At 41.0% G+C, this 26,687-nt stretch overlaps 1 protein-coding gene across 1 annotated transcript in view; it reads right to left on the bottom strand.

Moving 5' to 3' along the window:
- Positions 1–26,687, bottom strand: part of PKHD1 (PKHD1 ciliary IPT domain containing fibrocystin/polyductin) — a 448,252-nt gene that overhangs the window by 162,120 nt on the left and 259,445 nt on the right. Inside the window, exon 52 of the mRNA XM_052647828.1 lies at positions 6,920–7,057. Within this exon, the coding sequence (XP_052503788.1) occupies positions 6,920–7,057 (138 nt within the window). The remainder of the gene's footprint in view (positions 1–6,919; positions 7,058–26,687) is intronic.

Genomic DNA, 26,687 nt, shown 5'->3' with positions numbered 1-26,687 from the left:
TGGACCTCTGTTGGCAAAGTAATGTCTCTGCTTTTGAATATGCTGTCTAGGTTGGTCCTAACTTTCCTTCCAAGGAGTAAGCGTCTTTCAATTTCATGGCTGCAATCACCATCTGCAGTGATTTTGGAGCCCAGAAAAATAAAGTCAGCCACTCTTTCCACTGTTTCCCCATCTATTTGCCATGAAGTGATGGGACCAGATGCCATGATCTTCGTTTTCTGAATGTTGAGCTTTAAGCCAATTTTTTCACTCTCCTGTTTCATCAAGAGGCTGTTTAGCTCCTCTTCACTTTCTGCCATAAAGGTGGTGTCATCTGCATATCTGAGGTGATTGATATTTCTCCTGGCAATCTTGATTCCAGCTTGTGCTTCTTCCAGCCCAGCTTTTCTCATGACGTACTGTGCACAGAGGTTAAATAAGCAGGGTGACAATATGCAGCCTTGACGTACTCCTTTTCCTATTTGGAACCAGTCTGTTGTTCCATGTCCAGTTCTAACTGTTGCTTTCTGACCTGCATATAGCTTTCTGAAGAGGCAGGTCAGATGGTCTTATATTCCCATCTCTTTCAGAATTTTCCACAGTTTATTGTGATCCACACAGTCAAACGCTTTGGCATAGTCAATAAGGCAGAAATAGATGTTTTTCTGGAACTCTCTTGCTTTTTCGATGATCCAGCGGTTGTTGGTAATTTGATCTCTAGTTCCTCTGCCTTTTCTAAAACCAGCTTGAACATCTGAAAGTTCACAGTTCACGTATTGCTGAAAGCTGGCTTGGAGAATTTTGAGCATTACTTCACTTCACTATAAATATATAAACACTATAAGAACTGATTTACACATTCACTCATTGGCCTCATTCTCGACTGTATGTCTGTTAGTGTTAGAAAAAAAATGAATAAATGAATAATACAATGGGGAAAAAAGCAATTTTCTGCAGATTTTGAACTCACTTGTGTTCTTTATTGCTTTAGAAACAACACAGCATAGCTGAAAATCCAGCCCACCCCATGAAACCCACGCCTGCTCTTCACCAGTCTCCAGCTACAGTGACTGCTTTTCTGCCTCACGACTATGTAAAGCACATGCCTAGCTCTGCCTCAGGACTTCTGCGCCAGGTCTTCCTTCTGTCTGAAACTTTTTGTTCAAATCTTTGCAAGCCTAGCTCTTTGTTGTCTCCATGGTCTCAAGTCACACTGACTCTTCAGAAAGTTGTTCACTGACTACCTAATCCACGGTGCCAACACCTCTCTTCAGTTCACTTCTCTATTCAGTTTCCTTCAGAGCATGCACTGACATCTAAAATTATGTCCCCTTTTATTTTACTATTTTATTGTCCATTTCCCCCAACAAAAGAGTACAAGAAGGAATCGTATTTGTCTGGCTCACTGCTGAATACTCAAGTCAGCGGAAGAATGCTTGTCACTGAGTGGGCATTCAGTGAAAGAGAAAGTGAGGGAAGGCTGGAGGAAGGGGATGGAGACAGGGGTAAATCTACTTTCTCCTTAAACCTAGTGATTCATTTCACCATCCAATAGAAAGCTTGCTACTCATGAAAGCATGTAAAAGCTTGATGACCTCACTCAATAGAGACAACTGCTCATTTTCAAACATGAGATTGAATCTGTTCGATTGTACTTAAGACTATATTTTAAGCCAAAACATGAAGTTGTTCAAGAATAGATGAGTGGCATTAAACTTATTAGAAGTTACTCTCCTTCAGGAAATGTTTTTCTTTGTTCAACATGCAAAGTAACATTTTGTGTCAAAAGTATATATGACAGCCATTGTTAAAAAAATACAGGGCTTCCCTGGTGGCAGATAAAGAATCCTCCTGCCAATGCAGGAGATGCAGGTTCAGTCCCTGGGTTATGCAGATCCCCTGGAGAAGGCAATGGCAATGCGCCGCAGGTTTCTTGCCTGGGAAATCCCATGGAGCCTGGCAAGCTACCATCTGTGGGGTTGCAAAAGAGTCAGACACAACTGAGTGACTAAACAACAAAAATAAAGATGTGAAAGGCCGGAATAAGATGGTCAATTTACTTTCCTGATTTTATTCTTTCTGCTGTATCTCATACTACTAACCACTCCCTCTTTCTTGCAAATCTCTCCTTTTGTTTCAAGACATTATTTTCTTTTCATTGTCCATCTATCTTTATAGCTGTTTATTTTCCTTTCTCTTTCCCGATGTCAGCTTCCTCCATTACCCTTAAAAGCCGTCTCTGTCTCACAGCTTTGATTTCATGTTTGGCTGATGACCCTCAAATATATATATTTAGCACAGTCCTCTCTTCTGTGCTTTCTCATTAATCTATTTGTCCTCTATATATTGCCACCTACACTTCCCACTGAAACTTAAACTTGACATTTGTGTCTAAAGGTTTACCAGGTGCCTGACACTGTTCAAGCGCTTCCACCAAAGAAGCCTTTAATAAATAAATATTGTCGTTGCTGCTGTTGTTCAGTTGCTAAGCCGTGTCCAACTCTTTGTGACCCCATTAATTTACTCAGTTCCTATAAAACTTGATAAAATAAGCATGATTATTCTTGCTCCCATTTTAGAGATAAGAAAACTGAGGCAGAAATAGCTCATGTAATTTGCCAGAGTCACTCAACTAAAAGGGCTTCTTAGGTGGCACCAGTGATAAAGAACCCACCTGCCAATGCAGGAGATATAAGAGACACAGGTTCTATCCCTGGGTCAGGAAGATCCCCTAGAGGAGGGCACAGCAACCCACACCAGTATTCTTGCCTGGAAAATCCCATGGATAGAGGAGCCTGGTTGTCTACAGTTCGTAGGGTTGCAAAGAGTTGGACATGACTGAAGTGACTTGGCACACACACTCAACTAAAAAGTAGTGGGAAGGAGGTTTTGTCCTAGCCTCACCACGGACCCAGATCTCCCAACCTGAAACCTAGGATGTATCACCTCCTCACCTCACATCAAAATTGCCACTTGATTCTAGGAATTTTTTACCCCCTCAGTACTTCACTAATTCATTCTTCCTCTTTAGCTCCAGTGTCTTCACTCGATCTTTCAGTTTCTTTTCTAAAACACCTAATAGCCTTCTCACTTTTCACTGTGCCCCTTCCAGTACATCCGCTGTATTGCCAAAAGTGATGGCTCTAAGATCGGATCTAATAATGTCACTTCCCTGCTTAAAAACATCCAGCGCCAGGGCACTGCCTTCATGAGAAAACCCAAACTCTTTAACATAATGCATAAGGCCAAGAAGCTTCATCGGCTACCACCATTTTATAAATCCTACAATACAGACGTACCTGTTTTCTGCAATTTCCTGAAGGTATAATCAGTTCAGTTCAGTTCAGTCGCTCAGTCGTGTCCAACTCTTTGCGACCCCATGAATTGCAGCACCCCAGGCCTCCCTGTCCATCACCATCTCCTGGAGTTCACTCAGACTCACGTCCATCGAGTCCATGATGCCATCCAGCCATCTCATCCTCTGTCGTCCCCTTCTCCTCCTGCCCCCAATCCCTCCCAGCATCAGAGTCTTTTCCAATGGGTCAACTCTTCGCATGAGGTGTCCAAAGTACTGGAGTTTCAGCTTTAGCATCCTTCCTTCCAAAGAAATCCCAGGGCTGATCTCCTTCAGAATGGACTGGTTGTATCTCCTTGCAGTCCAAGGGACTCTCAAGAGTCTTCTCCAACACCACAGTTCAAAAGCATCAATTCTTCGGCAGTCAGCTTTCTTCACAGTCCAACTCTTACATCCATACATGACCACTGGAAAAACCAAAGCCTTGACTAGACGGACCTTAGTAGGCAAAGTAACGTCTCTGCTTTTGAATATGCTATCTAAGTTGGTCATAACTTTTCTTCCAAGGAGTAAGCGTCTTTTAATTTCATGGCTGCAGTCACCATCTGCAGTGATTTTGGAAGGTATAATGCTTGTCCACAAATATGTGTCTTTTCAGATCTCTTCTTTTATCTTTAATCCCTTTCCACGTTGGAAGAGGTGACACTTTCAGTTATGATTTTATTTGTCTCTGCTGTTTTATTGAGACGGTTCTTGAAAGCCAGGTTCATGACTTCTATGTCTGTATATCCAACCTCTCTTGTGGAACTTGGCACATGTAGGCAGTGAGCAAAAATCATGATGAATGATAGGATGGACAAGCAAGTGAAATACTTTCAGCTTATCTTAAATGTTTTATCAGACTAATGAGACAACCACTGAACAGAGAATGAAATTGAGTTTGGCATTTGTGATGCAGCTGTAGCCCTCGAAGCAGAGCTTTGATCTTAAACTTCCCGTCTAATGCTAACATTATGATTCCATCCTACTAAAAGTCAATTGGTACCTTTCACCAGCACCAGTTGCCTTAAAAGCAGGACCACCAAGAAATATAATTCCACAGTGTTGGGACTTGGATCAAATGGCATCAGATCGCAGACAGTCTCTGGCACTGCTCTGCGCCAATGCCCACATCTATTAGGTTTCTTTGCTAACTAGTCTTATTATCTATTTCATGTCGGGATTTCTTTAGGGTGTGGTAGAATGGGACAGATGGGTTGAAAGTCTCCCTTCAGGCATCATACATGCAGGATTGGGCAGATGGGTTCCTTTTGGATAATCAACCTTTAGGCCTGGAACACATGGACAAGCAGAGAGAAAAAGAACATGCCATTGTCTAGTAACAGATGAAAGTGTAGTTGGGAATGGGCAAAATTAAAAATAGGATTTGAAATGTGTAAGTCAAAACTGGAAAGTGAAACTGTGCCACTCCTCTTCTAAGGTACAAATTTCCAGGCAGCAAGTTTGAATTACAGTAATGAGTGACTTCAGAGACCTAAAAAAACTTATGAAAAAAGACCTCTCTTAGCAACTGAGGATGTCAACCTAAAATAAGTTTTCCAGTAATGGGAACAAGGCTCAGTTTTATTTAATATTTCAATCAGTTAACTGGATGAGGATACAGAATATTATACCAATGAGCAAGTGACATCAATCTGGGAGGAAAAGATCAGGAGCCAAAAGAATTTCCTCACTGTGGAAAGATGGACCGAAATAGAGATGAGGAAAAAATATTGCACTTACATCTCCTTAAAACCCAGGTGAAAACAAAGCAATTCTTATGCAAGTGTGCAACACAGAGACCTGTATTTGAGGCAGCACATGTAAAGACAGTAGGAATTAGAGGTGACAATGCAGTTGGCATAATGAAGCTGGATAAAGCTGAATCTTTGGCTGCTTTAACAGAAGAACCATTCTCCACCAGTGAAAGTGATGGAGAGCATTCAAACCTCATTCCCAAACGCTGCGCTCCTCAGCTCACTGCCCTGGGATGCAGCTGACCCACACACAGGACATCAGTGAGCCCTCCTTGACTCGGAGTTCAGGTTGGGTTTGACTAAACAGTAGCATAAGTGGGAGACAGGGGAGGACAGAGAGTGAAATCTGGGCATTTATTCCCAGAGGCCCTTCCCAGTCCTGTGTCCCAGTCACCACACAACTTAATGCTGCTGAGTGAAAACCAATGCCATCCAGCTTCCTCTATCTCTCATTCAAATAATGAACTCTTTCTTTTAGATTCTTTTCTCACCTAGGCCACTACAAAGTATTGAGTAAAATTCCCTGTGCAATACAGCAGTTTCTTATTAGTTACCTATTTTATATATAGTCAGTCCTGGGATTCCTTTGGAAGGAATGATGCTGAAGCTCCAATACTTTGGCCACCTCATGCGAAGAGCTGACTCATTGGAAAAGACTCTGATGCTGGGAGGGATTGGGGGCAGGAGGAGAAGGGGACGACCGAGGATGAGATGGCTGGATGGCATCACCGACTCAATGGACGTGAGTTTGAGTGAACTCCGGGAGTTGGTGATGGACAGGGAGGCCTGGCGTGCTGCGATTCATGGGGTCGCAAAGAGTCGAACACGACTGAGCGACTGAAATGAACTGAACTGAAAGTATGTATGTCCATCCTTACATGTAATTCTTCAAAAAAAAAAAAAAAAAAAGAGTACAAATGAACTGATTTACAAAACAGGAGTCATAGATATAGAAAATAGACATGGTTACCAAGCGATAAGATATGGAAATAAACTGGGAGATTGAGACTGATATATACATACTACTACATTATACTGTATATAAAATAGACAACTCACATTTCTAAGTTGGCTGCCCACCCTAGTATTCTTGCCTGGAGAATCCATGGACTGAGGAGTGTGGCAGGCTACAGTTCACAGGGTTGCAAAGAGTCAGACATGACTGTCTAACATTTTCACCCCTTCAAGGTATCAGACTTGGTTCACTCATCACCCCAGATCCACTTCTCCTGCAACACCCCTCAGTTCCCTGGAGGAGGACCCTCATCTCCTGGCTCCACTGCATCTTTGGCCCTCCCATCGGCTTCCTAGGGAGGCCTAAAACACCACTGGGCAGAAGAGTTAATGGGTTTGTGGGGCAGTGCAAGACAAGTGAGTTGCTTGCCTTCTCCCCAGTTTTCTCTCTTTACTGTCCCAGGATGAGCACGTCAGCTTGGCTCCCAGGTCTGTTCTCTGAAGGATCTACACTACAACAGCAACTGAAATTCTCTTCTGGGTTGGTTGATCAAGGGCTAACCAATCCATCCTACGAGATCTTCTGAAAGAGTGAGCCACAGGTAAATTCTCACTCAGAGAACTGAATGGAGAATTGACGTGTTGGCCTGGTGGAAGAAAAAAGAGCCCTGCAATGAGTGTGAGGGCCCTCGGGCCAGATGACGCCGACAGTGGGTGGACAGGTGTGACCAGCAAATGACACCTCTGTCTGTGTCCAAAGCTGGCTGAGGAGAACTTTTGCTAGTAAACTTCCTCCTTGCCTCAGCCTTCCCCAGACCCCCTTAAGCAACCTGCTAGAGACACTATCCCCTCCCAAGATCTCTCTCTGCTCCCAGTCCTGCTGCCCTTGACTCACCAACTCTCAGCTCCCCACCAGCAATGAGCATGCAGGCCACGCTTAGAATGTTGCTTCTGTCCACAGGGAATTCTAGAGTCCCCATCACGTAGAGGCCTCTGAGGGGCGGAAGATCAGTATCCACAAGGACAGTCCTGTCTGCAGAAGGAAAAGAAATTGCTCAGACATGTAAGCAAGACAAGAATTGCCTCTTCTCCTCCAGTGACTTATACCGGGTTCTTCTCCAGGCAGCTCAGGAGCTGCTTGCATTGCTGCTTGGGCCAGGTCAGGGGCAGGAAGTGGAAAAACAAAGTGTTTGCAAAGGCTAGGCTTTCCTGAAGAGGCAGAGGAAAAGAAAAGAATGAATACGTTCTTCCACTGCTTTGCAAACCGAGGGGCATGGCCAAAGGCATTGCTGACGACTCTAACCCTGCCCCAAGCCTGCTTTAATGCAGATGTCCAGATAAACTCCACACCCTTTGTCCCTGCCCCTCCCTAGGCTCTGGTGTTTGAAAGGTAGACAAGCACACTTGACCTTGACCTCTAAAGTCAGACTCTCTGCTGTGAATAAGCTGCTACTGACTAGCTGCCTAGATCAACTATTTACTCCTCAGTGCCTCAATTTTCTAATCTATAAAATGAGAATGATAATAAAAATAGCTCTTCATTCATAGGATGTTTGTTAAGATTAAATGAATCAATAGACATAAAGTGCTGAAAAGTATTAGTAAAACACTCTCAATCCCCTAGTCCCACCAAGAAAACCAAGTGCCTGTTACATGCTCAATAAGCACTTAATATATTCATTAATTGTATTGTTTTCATTAGCTTGATGAACTCACAGAGTTCATGAGGCAACTTGAAACCATTATTCTTCATCTCACCTTTCTAAAAGTAGTTTCCATATAATTTCAGGAGGAAAAAACATTGGTTTTTGCTTGAAAGTGACAATAGAGTAATACATGAATAAAAATTCTCTTTTAAAACAATAAATGCTTCCTGTGTGCCAAAGTAGTAAGTGTTACTTTCTGAAGTTCAGTAGTAATTCAACCCAAATTGAAGATATCAAATAAGTGTTTCTGCTTACATCTTAATACCATGATCACTGACACATGCAACGATTTTGAAGGGATTTTCTGAAATTTATTTCAATGAAATATAGTTGATTTACAGCCTTGTGTTAGATTCTGGTATACAGCAAAGTAATTCAGTTAGGCGTATATATCTGTGATTTTTCATATTCTTTTCCATCACAGGTTATTAGAAGATATCGAATATAGTCCTAATCCCTTATATTATACAACAGGGCCTTGTTGTTTATCCACTATATATATATATATATATAGTAGTTTGCATCTGTCAATCCCAAACTCCCAATCTTTCCCTCCCTTGCCTCCTCTCCCCCATGGTAACTACATGTCTATTCGCTACGGCTGTGAGTCTGTTTCTGTTTCATATTTAAGGAATTTTTTAACATAATCTCACATCTGACTCCAGAAAACAATGCATCCCGTTGCTCTTAAGGCCCTGCCCCCCATATTGACTTCTCAGGAGTTATCTTCTCTGGTCCCTGCCTTCTGTCCAAGGGATAAGACCACCGCATCTTCCTATGGCAGACACTGCAGGGTTGTAAACCAACCACTTCCCTTTTATTCCTGGGTTCATAGTTAGTCTACTTTTTCCACCCTCCTCTGCAGTTAAATGAAGCCGTGTGACTCAGGGTAGTCAAGAAAATGTATGCAGAGCTGAAGTGTGACATCTCTAGACCTGATCCCTAAATTCTCCTGGACACACCTTCTCTCTCTCCTCATGTAGAACACTGGTTCTCAGGATGTACGGATGATCCACCAGCATCCACACATATACTCATCCATCTGAAGCAACAAGGTTTTAGGTCTGCTATTAAGTCTCCACATTGGATCCACCACGCCTCCATGGAAATCTCTCTCTTTCACTCTCTAGTGATACCCTGGACCTTCTTATAACACACAGCATTTAAAAAATTTATGATAATTACACACATGATTATTGCTTATAAGGAAGGAGCTGTCACTGGGCTGATCCTCAACGTAATTATGTCTTTCTCTCCCACTGTTATTCCTTAGAAAGAAGACAACACCCCTTTTAAGAAATCCCTAGTGCTTCTAATGACATCAAAGATAAAGCTGTGCCATAAATGTTGCTCAGGTACGCTGAGTTCCCTACACACCTTAAATTTCCATAGTTTATCAGTGACTGATGTAAAATGAATAATCAGACTAAGCAGATGAAAATAAATATGTATTTCAAGTTCACGTCTGCTCCTTTTCATACATTCAAACCAAACAGTGAAATAGCTAGAGAATGTTATAGGTTTCACATACATTTTGTAAGTTCATAACTTTAATGTGACTTCAAAAGCAAGACAGAAATTACTTCAAGCAAACACATTTAAATATACGAGTTCGATACAAATAACCTTTATCTCTTCCAGTCTGTGGCCCATTCTACCAACGTTTGACTATTGAACCTGATTGTACAAAGTTAACTTAACTTCTTCAATAAATGTTTTCTTTTGAATATACCTTTCAGTTAAAATGTGACAATTACATCGAATTTAAAATCTTCCCTTTGGTCTTTACCACATTTCCCCTTAGAAGACATTTTTCCTAATTGTCTTAAATTGCAAATAAACCAATAAATTGCCCACAAAGCACAGTTAGCCTAACTATTACAAGCTCTATGACAACACAGACTATACCTGTCACTGTCACATTGAGTTGCTGAGCACATAGAACAATACCCAGACTTTGGTAGGTGCTCAAAAAATAACAGCAAAGAGTGTGCGCGTGCACACACACACGTACATGTAAAATCCAACAGCCATTAGCAGCAAAGAATAAGATGAAGACAAGAGTAGAAACACTATTGTTATTTCTTTCAGTGCCAACTGCACTTTGAAATTTCCTGGATCCATCTAGTCACACTTTTTTCCTGCTTCCTTTCCTTCCTCAATATGTACCACATCTTGCTGGGTGGTGAGAATTCAAAGATGAGTCAGACATGTTTCCCATCATCAGATGAAGACAGATAAATAAACACAAGGCAATATACTTGAAACAACATATTTTTTATTATATGGAGATTGACCTCATCTTCATTCTCAAAACTTCAAAATGGAAAGTCTGTCCATGTGCCTATTACAACAAAAATTCTGCAAAGATGAAATAAAGCTATGACTTATAAAGACTTAATATCAACTAATTCTCTTTGCATTACAATCACAGACATGACAGTTGGCATTGCAATTGATGCAGACCAAAAAAAAATCATCCTAAAGTAGGCTCCAGAGCAGATCAGGTCCAAAATGACTCTCAGCTATAATGACAGCTTCTAGAGGATCTCTCTCTGCTCCAGGTGTAGACAGGTAGGGTCAATATGCCACATTGTCTAGAAGTACCATGCTTTCCAGGAAATTACTCAAGGTGTTTCAGAGAAAACATTCAGAAGCAGTTATACATTAACGCGTTTAGAAACGCGAATGATGGGTCACCTCTAATGTAACTGTGGCCCAGTGCTTTCGCCTTGGCTTGACTTGGCCAGCGCTCCCGCACCCTGCTCTGCCAGTGACCGATCTATCCTGCTTAAGAGAATGAGCGCTGGCATATGGAGGGAACCATCTGGAATTTCTGTTGCTCGATGGGAGGCTGATGGGGGAACAGATCTGGAAAGAGACTCCAAAAAGAATTAATGAGTACCAGATGTAATTAAAGATTGCTTTGCCCCCAAAGGAGCTCAGGACCAGCCATGGGGTAGTGCCTCTTGGTTCCGAATTACACCCTCTTTCCACTTGTTCATCCATCAAACACTAACCATCCCGCCATCTTTATTCTAGTATTTTTTCCCCAAGCAGTCCTTGGGGTTTTTCACCCCTAAAAGGGTTGTATTTTGACAAAAAGAAGGATAAACTTTTATAAATAGTATCTGGAAAATTAATACTAAGAAAGAATTACCCAACTTTCCCCATGTATCAAAGGCAAGGCAATTACAAAAAAAAAAAGCATTCATCTTCTGCAAATGCATAGCTACCCTTAAGACCAGAAAGCTTGAGCCAAATCAAAAGACAGATATCTCTAATGGCAGGGGAAGTCTTGTTTTGTATCAGGAATGACCTGACTACCATAGCATTGCATATAATTTCAACTCTAGATTTAAGCTCAATTTTTCCCCCAGCAAAGTCAGAGAATCAAGGTCACCATTGTGTAGCATTTCAAGGGTCTGACATTCATCTAAATCCTGTAGAAAAAGACCAAGGGCAAAGGACACAGATCCTGAGAATAAAATGGGGCACAACTGGGGGCAGGCAGACCCACTGCTTGTGTGGAATTCATTGTATCAGGCCCATAACTTGGGTGGTGAAGACATTTTCCACTACAACCCTGCTGTTGTCAGGAACACAGCCTACACCAACTTTGGCATGGCTCTGACATCAAGGGGAAAGTCATGGCACACCAGGGCAGAGTAGAACATACAAGGCTCTTTGCAGGCTTGCTATTTTCCTGCACCTTCCATAATTAACACACTTATTTCTATATTCAGCCTTAGCTCCAATACTTTCTCATAAATATGTGAACCAATGGAAAACTAAGTTTCAATACCATTTCAATCACTATTAAATGACCCAATCTTCCTTTTTGAAAAAGAAAAGAATGTTTCTGTCTCTAAAGTAACCATTTTAGAGATGTCATGTGGGTGTATGTTCCTCGGTTCTTTGTCTCGTCACAACAAAGATTTGGAGTGACGGACATTAAAGCCCCCTTGGCATGTCACAGCTCTCAGGTCTTGGATAGACCGTGTTATAGCTCACAGGTCTCGAATGGACCATGTTATAGCTCTTAGACAAAGCAGTGTCACAGCTCTATTTTATTTAGAAGATAGCAGGAAAACCCATCTTCGAGGCGTGAGGGCACGTCGATCCAAAGACACAAGGAGAAGAGCGCCCCAGCGCGCGGGAGAGAGAGAGAGAGCTGGCTCTGGCTCCTCTATTTATATGTTTCTCTCTCCCTGGGCCTGTCCTATGTAAATTGGGCCAGCCAGGAGTGTTCTTTGTTTTACCTGAGGTCCTCACTCCGGTCCTCGGACCTTCTTTTGTTTCATTTTCGCGGGCTTTTCCCTTCCTTGTCTTGTAGCCACCGCCATTTTGGACTCTTTTTCCCTGTTCTACCTACCTAACAGATACTTAGATAGACATATGTACACAATGATTGGTGATGTTTTATCTCCTTTATAGTTGGTTAGCTTTTGGTGAATCTCACGATTTACCCAAATAGTCTATCTCTCACAATTATGAAAACATCCAACAAAAGTATGTTTATAATGGAATGGAAATTGTTACACATAAGTAATTCATAGGAGTGAAAGGTTAACATTAATGAAAATTCATGTCAAATAGTCTAATTTACAGAGATGCTGATATTTATTTATCAAGAATTCACGCTTTTATAGAAAAAGCAGAACAAAGAAGTGCTAGACGATAAGGATGCGGTTTTTCTATAACTATATTCTTTGCAAAGAGCTGCTAACGTTATAGCTTGACTTTTTCTTCAAATCCACACAGGTGGTTTCTTTATTCTACTCTATCATTTTTTTCAAACTGATCTTAAAAATAGGCAGTTTACAAAGCACCCTGAGGCACATGATTCAAGACTGAAAGCCAGCTTCCTTACACCTTGAAGAAGAGCCATCTGCCTGTCTGGTGTGTGTGTGTGTGTGTGTGTGTGTGTGTGTTTGGAACGGGGTGGGGGGCAGGGGCGGTGGGAGGCTGCTCATTTCATTCTCACCTCATGGGAAGAGTCCAATTTCAACTTTGGACAATAAATTCCCACCCCACTCCCTACATACACCATCTCAGTGTCTTTCTCCATCACAGACAGACATGCATAATTCCCACAGTAGAATCAACATTTTAAATTATGATATTTTAATTGATCAATAAAATGTTTAACATACAGTGTTTATCTCTTCCTCTAGTCTATACCATCTGTTCTTCAAAAATAGTTTGAATCTATTTAATAGGAAGGTCTTTAAGTAAAATTACCAACTGTATCAGATCAGTCCTCTAAAGCCCGAATTCTGAAAGGGAAATACCAGAAGGTGCTGCTGTTTTTATAGAAATAGAAAAGAATCTGCGCCTTTTCTCATTTCAGGCTTTCTTTGTTTTGTTTTGTTTTTTCAATCTTGAGATGCTGTTATGCCTCCATTCTCTCCATTAGGCTTCAAAGAATTCAGAGCAGCCAATTTGGTATTGCCTTTTTAAAAGACAACTTAATATTTTAAAAAATTGATGTATAATTGACATTCAAAAGCTGTATATATTTCATGTATAAAACTTAATGAGCTTAGAGATGCACATATATTCATGTCCCTGGAGAAGGAAATGAAAACCCACTCCAGTATTCTTGCCTGGAGAATCCCATGGATGGAGAAGCCTGGCCCACTACAGTTCATGGAGTCACAGAGTTGGACACGACTAAGCTACTGAGCATGCACACACACATATACCCATGTAACATCACTACAATCTAGGCCATAAACCTATCCATTCTCTCCAAAAGTTTCTTTTAACTATTTAATTAATTAAGCCTTTTAATTAATTCTTAGTTTGAAATAAGAACACAACATAAGATCTCCTCTCCTAGCAAATTTTAAGTATAGAACACAGTACTGCTTACTATAGGCATTTTGTTGTACAGCAGTTTTCTAGGATTTATTCATTGTGCATAACTGTACCTCGTACCCTTTAACTAGTATCTCTTCATCTTCCCATCTTTCTCGTCCAGCAACCACTAAATTAAAAGATGGGCAAAGGAACTGAGTAGACATTTCACCCAAAGAAAAAAGACAGACAACAGATATATGAAAATATGCAGGGTTTTCCTGGTGGCTCAGTAGTGAAGAATCCGCCTTCTAATGCAAGAGACGTGGGTTCTAGCCCTGGTCCAGGAAAATCCCACTTGCCACAAAGCAACCAAGCCCGTGCACCACAACTGCTGAGCCTGTGCTCTAGAGTCAGGAGCTGCAACTACTGAGTCCAGGCCCCACGACTACTGAAGCCCGCATGCCCTAGAGTCCGTGCTCCACAGGAGAAGCTACCACAATGAGAAGCTCGTGCACCACAGCTAGAGAAAAGCCCAGCAACAAAGACTCAGCAGAGCCAAAAATAAATAAATTTTTTAAATTATAAATAAAGAGAAAGAAAATGTGCTCAACATCACTAATCATTAGGGAAATGTAAATCAGAACTACAAGATATCACCTCACAATTTAGCATGGGTTTTAACAAGGAAAAAAAAAAAAGATAAAAAAGTGTTGGTAAGAAATTAGAGAAGGAAATGGCAACCCACTCCAGTATTCTTGCCTGGGGAATCCCATGGACAGAGGAGCCCGGCAGGCTATAGTCCATGGGGTCACAAGAGTCAGACACAACTTAGCAACTAAATCACCACCACCAAGAAATTGGAGAAGAGGGGACTCGAGTACACAGCTGGTGGGAATGTAAATTGGTATAGTCACTACGGAAAACAGTATGGCAGTTCCTCAAAACTTAAAACTAGACCCACCACATAATCCAACAATCCCACTTCTGGGTATTAATCCAAAACAATGAAAACAGGATCTCAGGGGTATCTGCATGCCCGTGGTCACTGGTGTTACTATTTGAAACAAGGTCCATGGGGTTCTGATAGCTCAGAGGACTCAAGACTCAAAAAGACAAGCAAACAAGACAACAACAGCAAAAACCTAGGCCTTGCAATCCCCAGAAGACCTAAAAGTGAAGAGTTTTTGATAAATGTGAGGTCAGGTATTAAACTAGAGTTTGGCTTTATACACATAACTCTATTGACCTCAATATATCATTAATGAATCTATATTAACCTGAAGTTTTGTGATTAAATTCCTCTCCAACTCTTGTAGTGAATGATGCATTCATATGTGAAGAGGCATAAACTTGTAAATCTCAGGTAACTCAATTATTAAGTTTTTATTAATATATGCAGCAGTTAGTGTTAAAGCCAAATGAGGCACCAAATTTATTTTCCTATGTGGGCTTTTGTTTCGATTTGTTTCCCTAAGAAAAATAACGAAACCAACTTCTAGTAATTAAATATGTTTTCATAATTTAATCCTGAAGAAAAAAAAAACATGATGCTCTATGAAATAAGTGATTCACTCCTGAATGAGGCTGTTTAGGCATGTAGCAAACATTATATTCAATGAGTTTATTTCCCCCATGAGCTCTTTATAGAAAATAAATCTTCCCTTTTTGTCTCTGCTTTACACTAGAAAGAGCAATGCCTCCAGAAAACTATGAGATTCTTTATTTTTCTTTAATATTATTGATTATCTTTTCTCAAGCTTTCAATTATTTCCTCTAACTGGCAGGGGGAGGGGAACTCTCCAAAACATCACTAAATTCCTTAAAAATAAAATGCTTATATTCTATTTGTTTTTAAAACCATATGTATTATTTAACAAATACATAACTGATGCTTAAAAGAAAACTTAGAATATAGTACTTGACTAATAAATATTAAGTAAACAATCTCTATTCTACATTTTAACGTGTTATAACTGAATTTATAACTTCTGAGCAAACTAGTCTATATTCTCATTCCTAAATTCAAACAGTGTTTGTGTTGTTGTTGTTCAGTTGCTAAGTCATGTCCAACTCTTTGCAACCCTATGTACTGCAGCATATCAGGCTTCCCTGTCCTTCATGTCTCCCAGAGTCTTCTCAAACTCATGCCCGTTGAGTTGGTGATACCATCCAACCGTCTCATCCTCTGTCGCCCCCTTCTCTTCCTGCCCTCAGTCTTTCCCAGGATCAGGGTTTTTTCCAATGAATCAGCTCTTTGCATCAGGTGGCCAAAGTACTGGAGCTTCAGTTTCAGCATCAGTCCTTTCAACAAATATTCAGGGTTGATTTCCTTTAGGATTGACTGGTTTGAGCTCTTGCAGTCTAAGGGACTCTCAAAAATCTTCTCCAGCACCACAGTTCAAAAGCATCAATTCCGCACTCAGCCTTCTTTAGAGGTGTTCATTGTTCTCAACATTTCCATATTTTCCATTGTAATATATTTTAAAAATTCCCAAAGCCTTTAAGAATTTCTTGGTAAATTCTAACAAATTATATCTATTTAATGCTTTGTGCTTCCAAAATAAGTCCCAATAAAGCCTCAATAAAGAACTAATGTAGGACAAGAACACTGTCTAATCCATCTATTACTATTAGTCCAAGAAGCTAACAGGTACAATGTAATGGTCACCTAATTAGAATTCAGAGACCTGACTTTGAATCCCAAATAAACCATTCCTTAGGAAAATTGCTTAGATTTCTCTGATTTTCTGTTCCCCACATGCAAAATAAGAGAAATAATACTTCATGGAGGCAACAGTAAGGGTTAGGTGGAATACTACCTAATTAGGTGGAATACCATAAAAGTATTACAGTGCCTGCACTTACCAGGCATAAAAGGTTTAGCTATCATTTTTTTTTTTTTACACCTTATATATATTTTTGAGTGTTTGCTCTATGCCTGTCACTTCATTATTTGGTGAGCCAAAGAGACAAAGGCCTTGATCTCATGCAACTTAAATTTTTGCGGAGGAAATGGACATCTAAACATAATCACACAAATAACTACATAGGCACAAAATAGTGCTAAGAAAGAAAATTGCAAAATATCCTGGGGATAGAGTGCTCTAGACAGAGAAAGTAGTACATATGAAAAGTATGAAGTGAGGGAAAGCTCCATACCTTCAAAAGACTGAAAATCAGTGAGTGTGCCTGAGTGATTTCAAGGGTATGTGGGCTATGGACTCCACTCTGGAAATCAACTAGCTCAGAGAAATTTGCCCACTCATAAAATAAGGTATGAGTAATTTTGCTAAATATTGCTTGTAAAAACTGGGGGAAAAAAACTTGAGTTCATCAGTAACATAGTAGTTCAATAAATCATGTTACATTTCTTCTAAGGAATAGTATGTAGTCATTTAAAAGAATGCAGTAGATGTTCTTTTTATAGATATGTTATCTCCCAGGTATTATTAATTTTTTAAAGTCCATATGAATACTTAAGACATATTTTCATGCTAATTGGCTCAAAATGGCAATCATTAGTATTTTATAATCATCTCAGTTGATCTCATGCATGCTAAAGGTTAAGAACCTCTGTCTCAACCTTGGTTTCCTTATGCGTAGAATGTGAAGTTCTAGTAAGATAAAATAATATTAACACAATAACTGGCTAACTGGCACATAAAAATACTGAACTCATTTTATTATCTTATTATACAAATGAGGGTGTTTTTACCAGTAGCACTATTATTAACACAATATTATAATTACTGTTACTATTACCAAATGAAGGATCTAAATATCTTTGATGTGTTATGTGTTTGTATCCCCTTATATTTACATAATGTATTCCTTTGGGGGCTCAAAAATTAAATTTGAATATCTCTATTTCCTGCATTATTTTTGCTGATGATATTTTATGACCTTCTGGTTTTAACTCACCATCTCTGATTACTATTATTCAAGTAATCTGGGACCTAGTAAAGGTAGGGCCAGCACTTGGCACTGAGGTGCTGTGATGGTTCTTACTATGTAATGTGATTTGGGTTTGCCTGTGATGGGCTATGGTGGAATTAGGATGGGAAAAGAAGAGAAAGTGAAATAGGAGAATTTCTAAAACCTGGCATTAAAGTTGTCCTCTCTGAATGTGGCTAATTCTCCAGGACAGAATACTGGAGTGGGTAGCCTTTCCCTTCTCCAGGGGATCTTCCCAACCCAGGGATCAAACCCAGGTCTCCCACATTGCAGGCAGATTATTTACCAGTTGACCCACCAGAGAATCCCAAGAATACTGGAGTGGGTAGCCCATCCCTTCTCCAGCAGCTCCTCCTAACTCAGGAATCGAACTGGGGTCTCCTGCATTGCAGGCGGATTCTTTACCAACTGAGTTATCAGGGAAGCCCTGAGGTAAGCATGGTATGGCAAAACTCTATCAATAAAATCCTCTGTTTTCTGAGTACCGACCAGTCTCTCTCTCTTTTCTTTGTTACCTGGAAAACCTTGGCATGAAACTACATGTCCCTTTGGTCCTAGTTCTCCTTTGGTCCCTAGTTCCCTTGGGGAAAAAAGTCCACATTTCTCACACAGCTTTAGAGAAGAGACTCATAACCATACTTAATGTATAAAAGCTGTGATTTCCATACAAACTGCTGCTTTCCCAGAAAAATGGAAAAGCCCTCGTTAACAGTTTAAAACCCTTTAACTGTTTCCTTCCCTTTCTACTTGAACTGCAGGGCCAGCTTGCTCTACCGAAAGCCTCCTCTGAAGTGGCACTTCCAGATGAATAAGATAATTTAAAACGAGTGGGAAGCCTTTTTAATTCATTCAGACTCGTAAGATATCATTAAATACACACCAAGTATTGCTACATACACCAGGATACGGAAAGACACTGGATCTACTCCTAACTCCTATTTCCCCAGTTACAATGATTTCCTCACCAGCGTTACGATAAAGGCCTAAACTAGTTGCCAAACGGCAAAACTTGGGCCCCTTTGGTGTAGCCAATGTCACAGCTATAAGCAAGTGTTGACATTTTCTTATATACCCTCTTCCTTTTATAGTTTCACCAAAGAAAAGAAAAGAAACAAAACCAGGTGCATTCACACTATGCAAATGAGAAAAGGTAACCTCTGAAATGATTTCCCAGCAAACAGAAGATGCTCAAGCTGCTCCCTAGCTGACACCACAGGAGGTATGTCAACCGCCTAGATGCTAAGCCGCGGGAGGCCTGAGGGCTGGGGAGACAGTAAACCCCCAGAGAGCTCTGAGCTCCAGCTCGGCAAGCCACACCGGGCCCAGCAGGTCCTCAGGTGCTGATCCACGGGAGGCCCATCAGCGGCTCAGGTGGAAGGTGCGGGGAGGAGGCAAGCTGTGCAGAAGAGGAGCTTGAATGAAGGCCACCGGCTCCCCAGGGGAGAAGAGAAATGAGAGCACCCACTGGGAACACAAGAGTTCAGAGAACTCCATTAGCACAAGGAATGAGCCCGTGCTCTCCTGCCCAGAGAATCTTCTTAGCTGTGGGAAGCAGGACTCACAGAGAGTAAGCTTCCAGCCCAAGGAACCTGAATAAATCCTGGCGCGGAAAGAGTCCCACGCTGGGTACTGCGGCAGACCACCAGGGCTCCCTGACAAGGTCTACACCGTCCAGTTAGTTGCTAAAGTTCTTGGCACCACCCTCCATTCCCCCTCGTGTGCCAAGATTCTCAGACTGACATGACAGCTCTCCCTTCAGCTTCAAACCCCCTAGAAACTTCAGCAGAAACTGACTAGGCAGTACCTGCATCTCACGCCCTGTCACTCACTCTAGCGTTTATGGAGTATCGGCTCCAGGCCACATCATGTGCTTCTCATCGGTACAAGTCGAATAAGATATGGCCTCTGTCCTCAAGGGAACATAAACATAAATAGTAATCACCAAAGAAGAGTATATGATGAAAATAGGCCCAAGGTGTTGCAGGAGCACAGACGAAGGAGAATTACATCAAATGGGATTCAGGAACATTTTCTGGACGAGGTAACGCTCCGTGGAGTGTTCAAAGACAGAAAGGAACAACTGGCAGAGTCTTAGGGTGGGAAAGAGGGTGAGGCGGAGAAGTGGGATGGAGAGGGGGGGAAGTTCCAGGCAGCGAGAACCGGAAGTGTAAATGAGTTAAGGGGAGGAAGAGCTGACTTCATCCAAGAACAGTAAGTAGATGCATATGATTGGGTGGCAGGACACACTGGGAACAAGTAGACAAGGAGGCCAAATCATAAAGGACCCTGTTATCCAAACTAACGACATGGAGATTTAATGTGAAGGCTTTGGGGAGCCCCTGGAATAATCTACAGTATTCTATACCTATGGCCAGGCCTTCAGAAAACTGAAAATGGTTGCTTTCGACGACTAGGTGTTTCAATTTTTCATAAGGCTAACCTATTTTCAAAATCAAATTGGTTCTGAAGTGAAAATTCCAATTTTCTATTTTGTCATTTAATTGCTAAAACAATATACATATAGAGTGACAGTGACATGCATGTCCCATACACAGCACAGTACAAATAAAGAGGACTCTTAGCATAGTCAGTAAACAGTAATATGGCATTAAAACTCAAATAAATGCCAAGTAGTCCTTCTTTATATCAGTAAAATTTTAATTATGTATTCTCAATAGTATTTATTTACTTATCAATTTATTGATGAATTATGTACATGTAATACTAATGTTTCCTATGTTTTTGCCTTTTCACGCTGTTCATGGGGTTCTCAAGGCAAGAATACTGAAGTGGTTTGCCATTCCTTCTCCAGTGGACCACGTTTTGTCAGAACTCTCCACCATGACCCCTCTGTCTTGGGTGGCCCTAGACAGCATGGTTCAAAGTTTCATTGAGTTAGACAAGGCTGTGGTCCATGTGATGAGTTTGGTTAGTTTTTTGTGAGTATAGTTTTCATTCTGTCTGCCCTCTGATGGAGAAGGATAAGAGGCTTATGGAAGCTTCCTGATGGGAGAGATTGACTGAGGGGGAAACAGTCTTGTTCTGATGGGCGGGGCCATGCTCTGTAAATCTTTAATCCAATTTTCTGTTGATGAGCTGGGCTGTGTTCCCTCCCTGTTGTTTGATCTGAGGCCAAACTACCCTGGAGGTAATGAAGATAATGGTGACCTCCTTCAAAATGTTCCTTGCACACACTGCCACACTCAGTGCCCCCCAACCCTGGAGCAAGCCACTGCCGACCCACACTTCCGCTGGATTCTGTATGTTAGTATTTTTTTTCACAGGAAACTGCTTTTCACATGGGCTTCCATCTTGAATGGGGTGGGGAATTGTGGATGAAACACACTTGAAAAGGACAAGGCTGGCATTGGTCATCCCCAGATTGTTGGCAGCCATGCAGAAGCTAAGAGGAACTAAAGAACCTCTTGATGAAAGTGAAAGAGGAGAGTGAAAAAGTTGACTTTAAAACTCAACATTCAGAAAACTAAGATCATGGCATCCGGTCCCATCACTTCACGGCAAATAGATGGGAAAACAATGAAAACAGTGAGAGATTTTATTTTGGGGGGCTCCAAAATCACTGCAGATGGTGACTGCAGTGAAATTAAGACACTTGTTCCTTGGAAGAAAAGCTATGACTAAACTAGACAGCACATTAAAAAGTGCAAATATTACTTGGCCAACAAAGGTCCATCTAGTCAATGCTATGGTTTTTTCAGTAGTCATGTACAGATGTGAGAATTGGACTGTAAAGAAAGCTGAGCACCAAAGAACTGATGCTTTTGAACTGTGGTGTTGGAGAAGACTCTTGAGAGTCCCTTGGACTGCAAGGAGATCCAACCAATCCATCCTAAAGGAAATCAGTCCTGGGTATTCATTGGAAGCACTGATGCTGAAGCTGAAACTCCAATACTTTGGCCACCTAGTGTGAAGAACTGACTCTTTGGAAAAGACCCTGATGCTGGGAAAGATTGAAGGCAGGAGGAGAAGGAAATGACAGAGGACGAGATGGTTGGGTGGCATCACAGACTCGATGAATATGGGTTTGAGCAAGCTCTGGGAGTTGGTGATGGACAGGGAAGCCTGGCATGTTGCAGCCCATGGGGTCACAAAGTCGGACATGACTGAGCGACTGAACTGAACTGAATACTAATGTAATAAATATTATCTACATAATAACACATACACACAAAAAACTTTCAAAAGAGGATAAAAAATAGAATAAATGTTCTAATATGTTCTATGTGCTCTTTGATGGATTATCTTTCATATCCCATTCAGAAGCCACTGCATTAGGCAGCTAACAAATACCTAGACCGACCTCCTGGATACTCTCATGTGCACGCATGTAGAGAGATGTCAGTGCGATTCATTAAAGCAAACCAACTAAATGAAGAAAAACAAAGACAAGAAGAAAATCAAGGATGGTGATTTATAGCACAATCAAGCCTAAGTAATTTCTGTGTAGCTGATAAAAGATTAAGGCAACAGATCATGACTTGATGAGAACAACTGACACCCTTCCCTCAGCAACTCGTGGTCATTATAAGCATAAGGATAACACAAATGATGACGCCAGTGCTTGATCCCCCTCACTGCACAATGAAAGCAACCTGGGCAAAGTCAGAGGGCTGCAGGCAGGATATTTCACCTAAGGAGTGAGAGGGGGTCCTGGGGGCTACCAGGGAAGCCTCTACTCTCATATCCCCACAACACTGGGTTCTCAAAGACAGGTCTGTACCTCTAGGAGCTAATTTTCTGGCTGTCCCCCAAAAGGATGTAAGAGTCAGCAATCTGAGAACCACTCTACATCAGAGGTGCATGTGTGTATTTCCTTGCTAGAGGTAGCATTGCTAAGCGTAAATCCTATTTATAAGATGTGGAAGCAGCCTAAATGTCTATCAACAGATGAATGGATAAAGAAAATATGGTACATGTTTAAGCCATAAAAAAAGAATGAAATACTGCCATCTGCAGCTACATGGACAGACCTATAGATTGTCATACTAAGTGAAGTAAGTCAGACAAAGACAAATATCATATGATATCACTTGTATGTGGAATGGCAGATTCATGTTGATGTATGGCAAAACCAATACAATATTGTAAAGTAATGAACCACCAATTAAAATAAATAAATTTATACTAAAAAAAATAAAATGATACAAATGAACTTATTTTCAAACCAGAAATAGACTCACATACATAGAATGCAAGCTTATGGTTACCAAAGGGGAAAGAGGGAGGGAATAATAGGTACGCACTGCTGCTGCTGCTGCTGCTGAGTCACTTCAGTCGTGTCCGACTCTGTGCGACCCCACAGATGGCAGCCCACCAGGCTCCCCCGTCCCTGAGATTCTCCAGGCAAGAACACTGGAGTGGGTTGCCATTTCCTCCTCCAATGCATGAAAGGGAAAAGTAAAAGTGAAGTCGCTCCGTCGTGTCCGACTCTTAGCGATCCCATGGACTGCAGCCTACCAGGCTCCTCCATCCAAGGGATTTTCCAGGCAAGAGTACTGGAGTGGGGTGCCATTACTACATATAAAATAGATAAACAACAAAGATCTACTTATAGCACTGAGAACTTTATTCAATATCTTATAATAATGTCTAATGGAAAAGAATCTGAAAAAGAATATATATATATATGAGTTTATATATATGGGTTTCCCAGGTGGCTCAGTGGTAAAAGAATCCACCTGCCAATGCAGGACATGAAAGAGACACAGGTTTGATCTCTGGGTCAGGAAGATCCCCTGAGTAGAAAACGGCAGCCCACTCCACTATTCTTACCTGGAAAATTCCATGGACAGAGGAGCTACAGTTCATGGAGTTGCAAAGATTCAGACAGGACAGAGTACTCATGCTGTATACAGGATGCAGGATATATATATCATATATATATATCATGTATATATCATATATATATCATATATATATATATATATATATATATATATATATATATATATATATATATATATCATTGCTGTATACCTGAAACATTCTAAATCAACTATACAAGAATAGGAAAAGAGTGGGGTGGGGGAGATTTGTGCCTTCATAACATCCTGCTCACTTCCGTTTTTCAGAGGGTTTTAGTTAGAAAAACTCCCACAGTGCAGAGGGTTGGAATCCCAAATGCCAGAACCTATGGGAGGAAACCCTACTCTAGACACATTCCCCTGTAGATCTCTCAAGAGCACACGCCACCTCCCACCTTATGATGGGCAAAGAGGAGAGAAAGGGACCTGGCTTCAATGTCAAGGCTCCGATTCAGAGTTAGAGCCGTGTCCACCGAGCAATTCACCTCGGTGAATCACCTTGAGGCATCTGTCTCACTTTGCCAACAAAAATCATTCCTACAAGTCTAGCAAGGATGCCATCAATATGAATGGAAGAGAAGGTCTGGGATTCATCAGCATTCCATCCAGCTCACTGTTCATTCATTAACACATGTGCAGACAACATCTCCTCTGTTCCAGAGCTATCATGGACCCAGGAACACAAAGATGAGAGGTTCCTGTCGGTGCTCATCATGTGCCGGAAGACAGCAGAGCCTCACCTGCCATCTTCACCTGTGCACACAGCCCAGCCAGTCCTGGCACAGCGCAGCACTCTTGTCACCTCTGTGCAAACATTATTGCTGCCTGAAAAATGCAGGCAGAGGGGTTAGCCCACTGTCCTTAAACCAGAAAAAAACCTAGCTCAATCCAGGTAAAAGCCGTGTTGTTTCATCCAAACACTAACTTGCCATCAGGTGATGTTATCATGTAAATAAAGAGAAGCAAACAGATGGCTTCAGATGGGATCCGGGGCTTACAGAGCATCACTGACGTGATAAACGCAGGAAAGAGAGGACAAGCCATTAGACACAGTGCAGATCCTGCAGCACATGGCAGCCTGACAAACAGAATACTGATCTTAAAACACTACTGACTGGAGACCTATTAATGATCTTTTGTTACCGGAATTTCACTGACCAGAGACATATCAATATGTTTTTAGAAGCTGATACAATTAGCATCACCCTGCAAGGTTGTTAGGGCTTAAAATTGATCAAGAGTTCATTCTACACCTTATGATTGTCTTTATCATTCATATTTTGCTCTGTTAGGGTTTTGTTCCAACCTTGTGTATTTCAAAAATATAAAATTTTCAAAAATGACACATTGCAAAATTTTTAGGAAAGAATTTTTTGGTGAATTTTATGTAGATAAAAGTCTGTGGTTGTCCAAGCAAAACATATTAGTGTCTCTGAAGATGATAGTTCTTCAGAATATAGTTCTGATTCAGACTATGTGAATATCAGACCAACAAAAAGACAAAAAAACCTTAATGATTGATTCTGATTCAGAAAGTGAAAATTCACATGGTGCTAGAGAATGCTTTGCCTCCATAAAAGAGTGAATTGAAGACAACGTTTTATGAAAATTAGAAGACTTTACAGGTATGTCCGGTATAACAATTGAGTGCCATAACCCTCAAAGTGTTACTGAAATAACAGAATTAATTTTTGGTCAGCCAAAATAAAAATTGCCAGCCACAGGCATTAGTTTTCCCCAAAACCCCTTGGTCAATAATGCATTAATAATACACCCATAGCAAAGGCCAGTCATATCCCACTTACAGGTTTTTGTTTATCAAGTGTTATTTATTTCCAAATATGAGGATATACCTCTAAGAAACAGATATCCCTTCCTTTCTTTTATGGTGGTGACCATTTAGATCACAGCCTTTGAAAGGCTCTATTTTGATCCCTCCTACATGTTTAAGTAGGGATTTTTGTAATGAACTAGGAGAAGGAAATGGCAACCCACTCCAGTGTTCTTGCCTGGAAAATCCCAGAGACAGGGGAGCCTGGTAGGCTACCATCTATGGGGTCGCACAGAGACACAACTGAAGCGACTTAGCAGCAGCAGCAGCAGCAGCAGCAGAGAGACTCAAGGAGTCTGGAGGCCTATATTTGAATCTGCGCTCTCGCCATGGTCTCTCAACTCTGACTCAGGCATCCCTGTTGGAGTCCATTTTCCTCAGTCATAAAATGAGAGATAATTATGGCAGAGACCACCAGTTGTCTCCCAGTATCTCTTTTCTTCTCCATTAGTCACAAGAACTCCAGTTTTTAGCTGAATACATTGTCACCTAGCCAAAAAACTACATTTTGCCATCTCCTTTTCAGTTAGTTATGACCATTCAGCCAAATTTTGGCCAAGATGTAAGAAGAGGTGTCACATGTGACTTCGAGGTGGAATCCTTCATACTGTCTGCTGCCTAGAATGTGGGTGCAATGGCTGGAGCTCCAGCTAACATCTTGGACCACACAGTAACTTTGGGAAAGGAAAAACAGCACATATTGGAGCAAAAAAATAAGTGGAGTCCAAGTCCTTGATGCCACAGAATAGACAAAAGAGACATAAGAGAGATAGAAACTCCTACTTTCAGCTCTTTGTTACTCACAGAAGACCTAACTTTATCTAATACAACTAATGCCTAACCCCATGGAGTTGTTGCAAATGTCATGTTAACTGTGAGAATACTTTGTACTCAGAGGGTTTCCCTAAACTCCTGGCATCATGAGCTGTTCTGTGAATAAAAGAGTTGCAGGGTTAAATATCTTTGAGAAACAGTACATGCTATACCCCCTCCTTGAAATTACACAATCTATATTATCATATAAAGGGCTCTGAAAAAGATCAGATGCAAGAAATAATTTTTCTGTGTTTCGTCCCAATTTTCCCAAGTCATTTGATGTTGGGATCCTTCTTATGGGCCTCACTGGTGGCTCAGACAGTAAAGAATCTGCCTGTAACGTGGAAGACTTGGGTTTGATCCCTGGGTTGGGAAGACTCCCTGGAGTAGGAAATGGCAACCCACTCCAGTATTCTTGCCTGGAGAATTCCATGGACATTATGTGTGATGCTTATGAACAGCTAACTTCATAGGAAACAATTTAAGACATTCTAGGTAAACTTACCACTAGTAAAAGGTAATATCTAATGATTGTTTTAGCCTTACAATATGGTTTACCTAGGTAGAATCATATCATTCTGGTCCTAGTCTTGATGGTATATGCTTTCATAACTTTCTGCATGTTTTCTACAGCAGTTGTTAATTTTATTAGTTTATAATGGTCACTTTGAGGAAGAGCTTTAATCACTCTCACTCTCTTTGACAGCCTGAAGGCAGCGAACTCCT

The sequence above is a fragment of the Budorcas taxicolor genome, chromosome 11 (genome assembly GCF_023091745.1).
Source record: "Budorcas taxicolor isolate Tak-1 chromosome 11, Takin1.1, whole genome shotgun sequence".
Taxonomy (NCBI): Eukaryota; Metazoa; Chordata; class Mammalia; order Artiodactyla; family Bovidae; genus Budorcas; species Budorcas taxicolor.
Note: the sequence above shows the minus strand (reverse complement) of the source record. Positions and strands in the feature narration are given on the sequence as shown.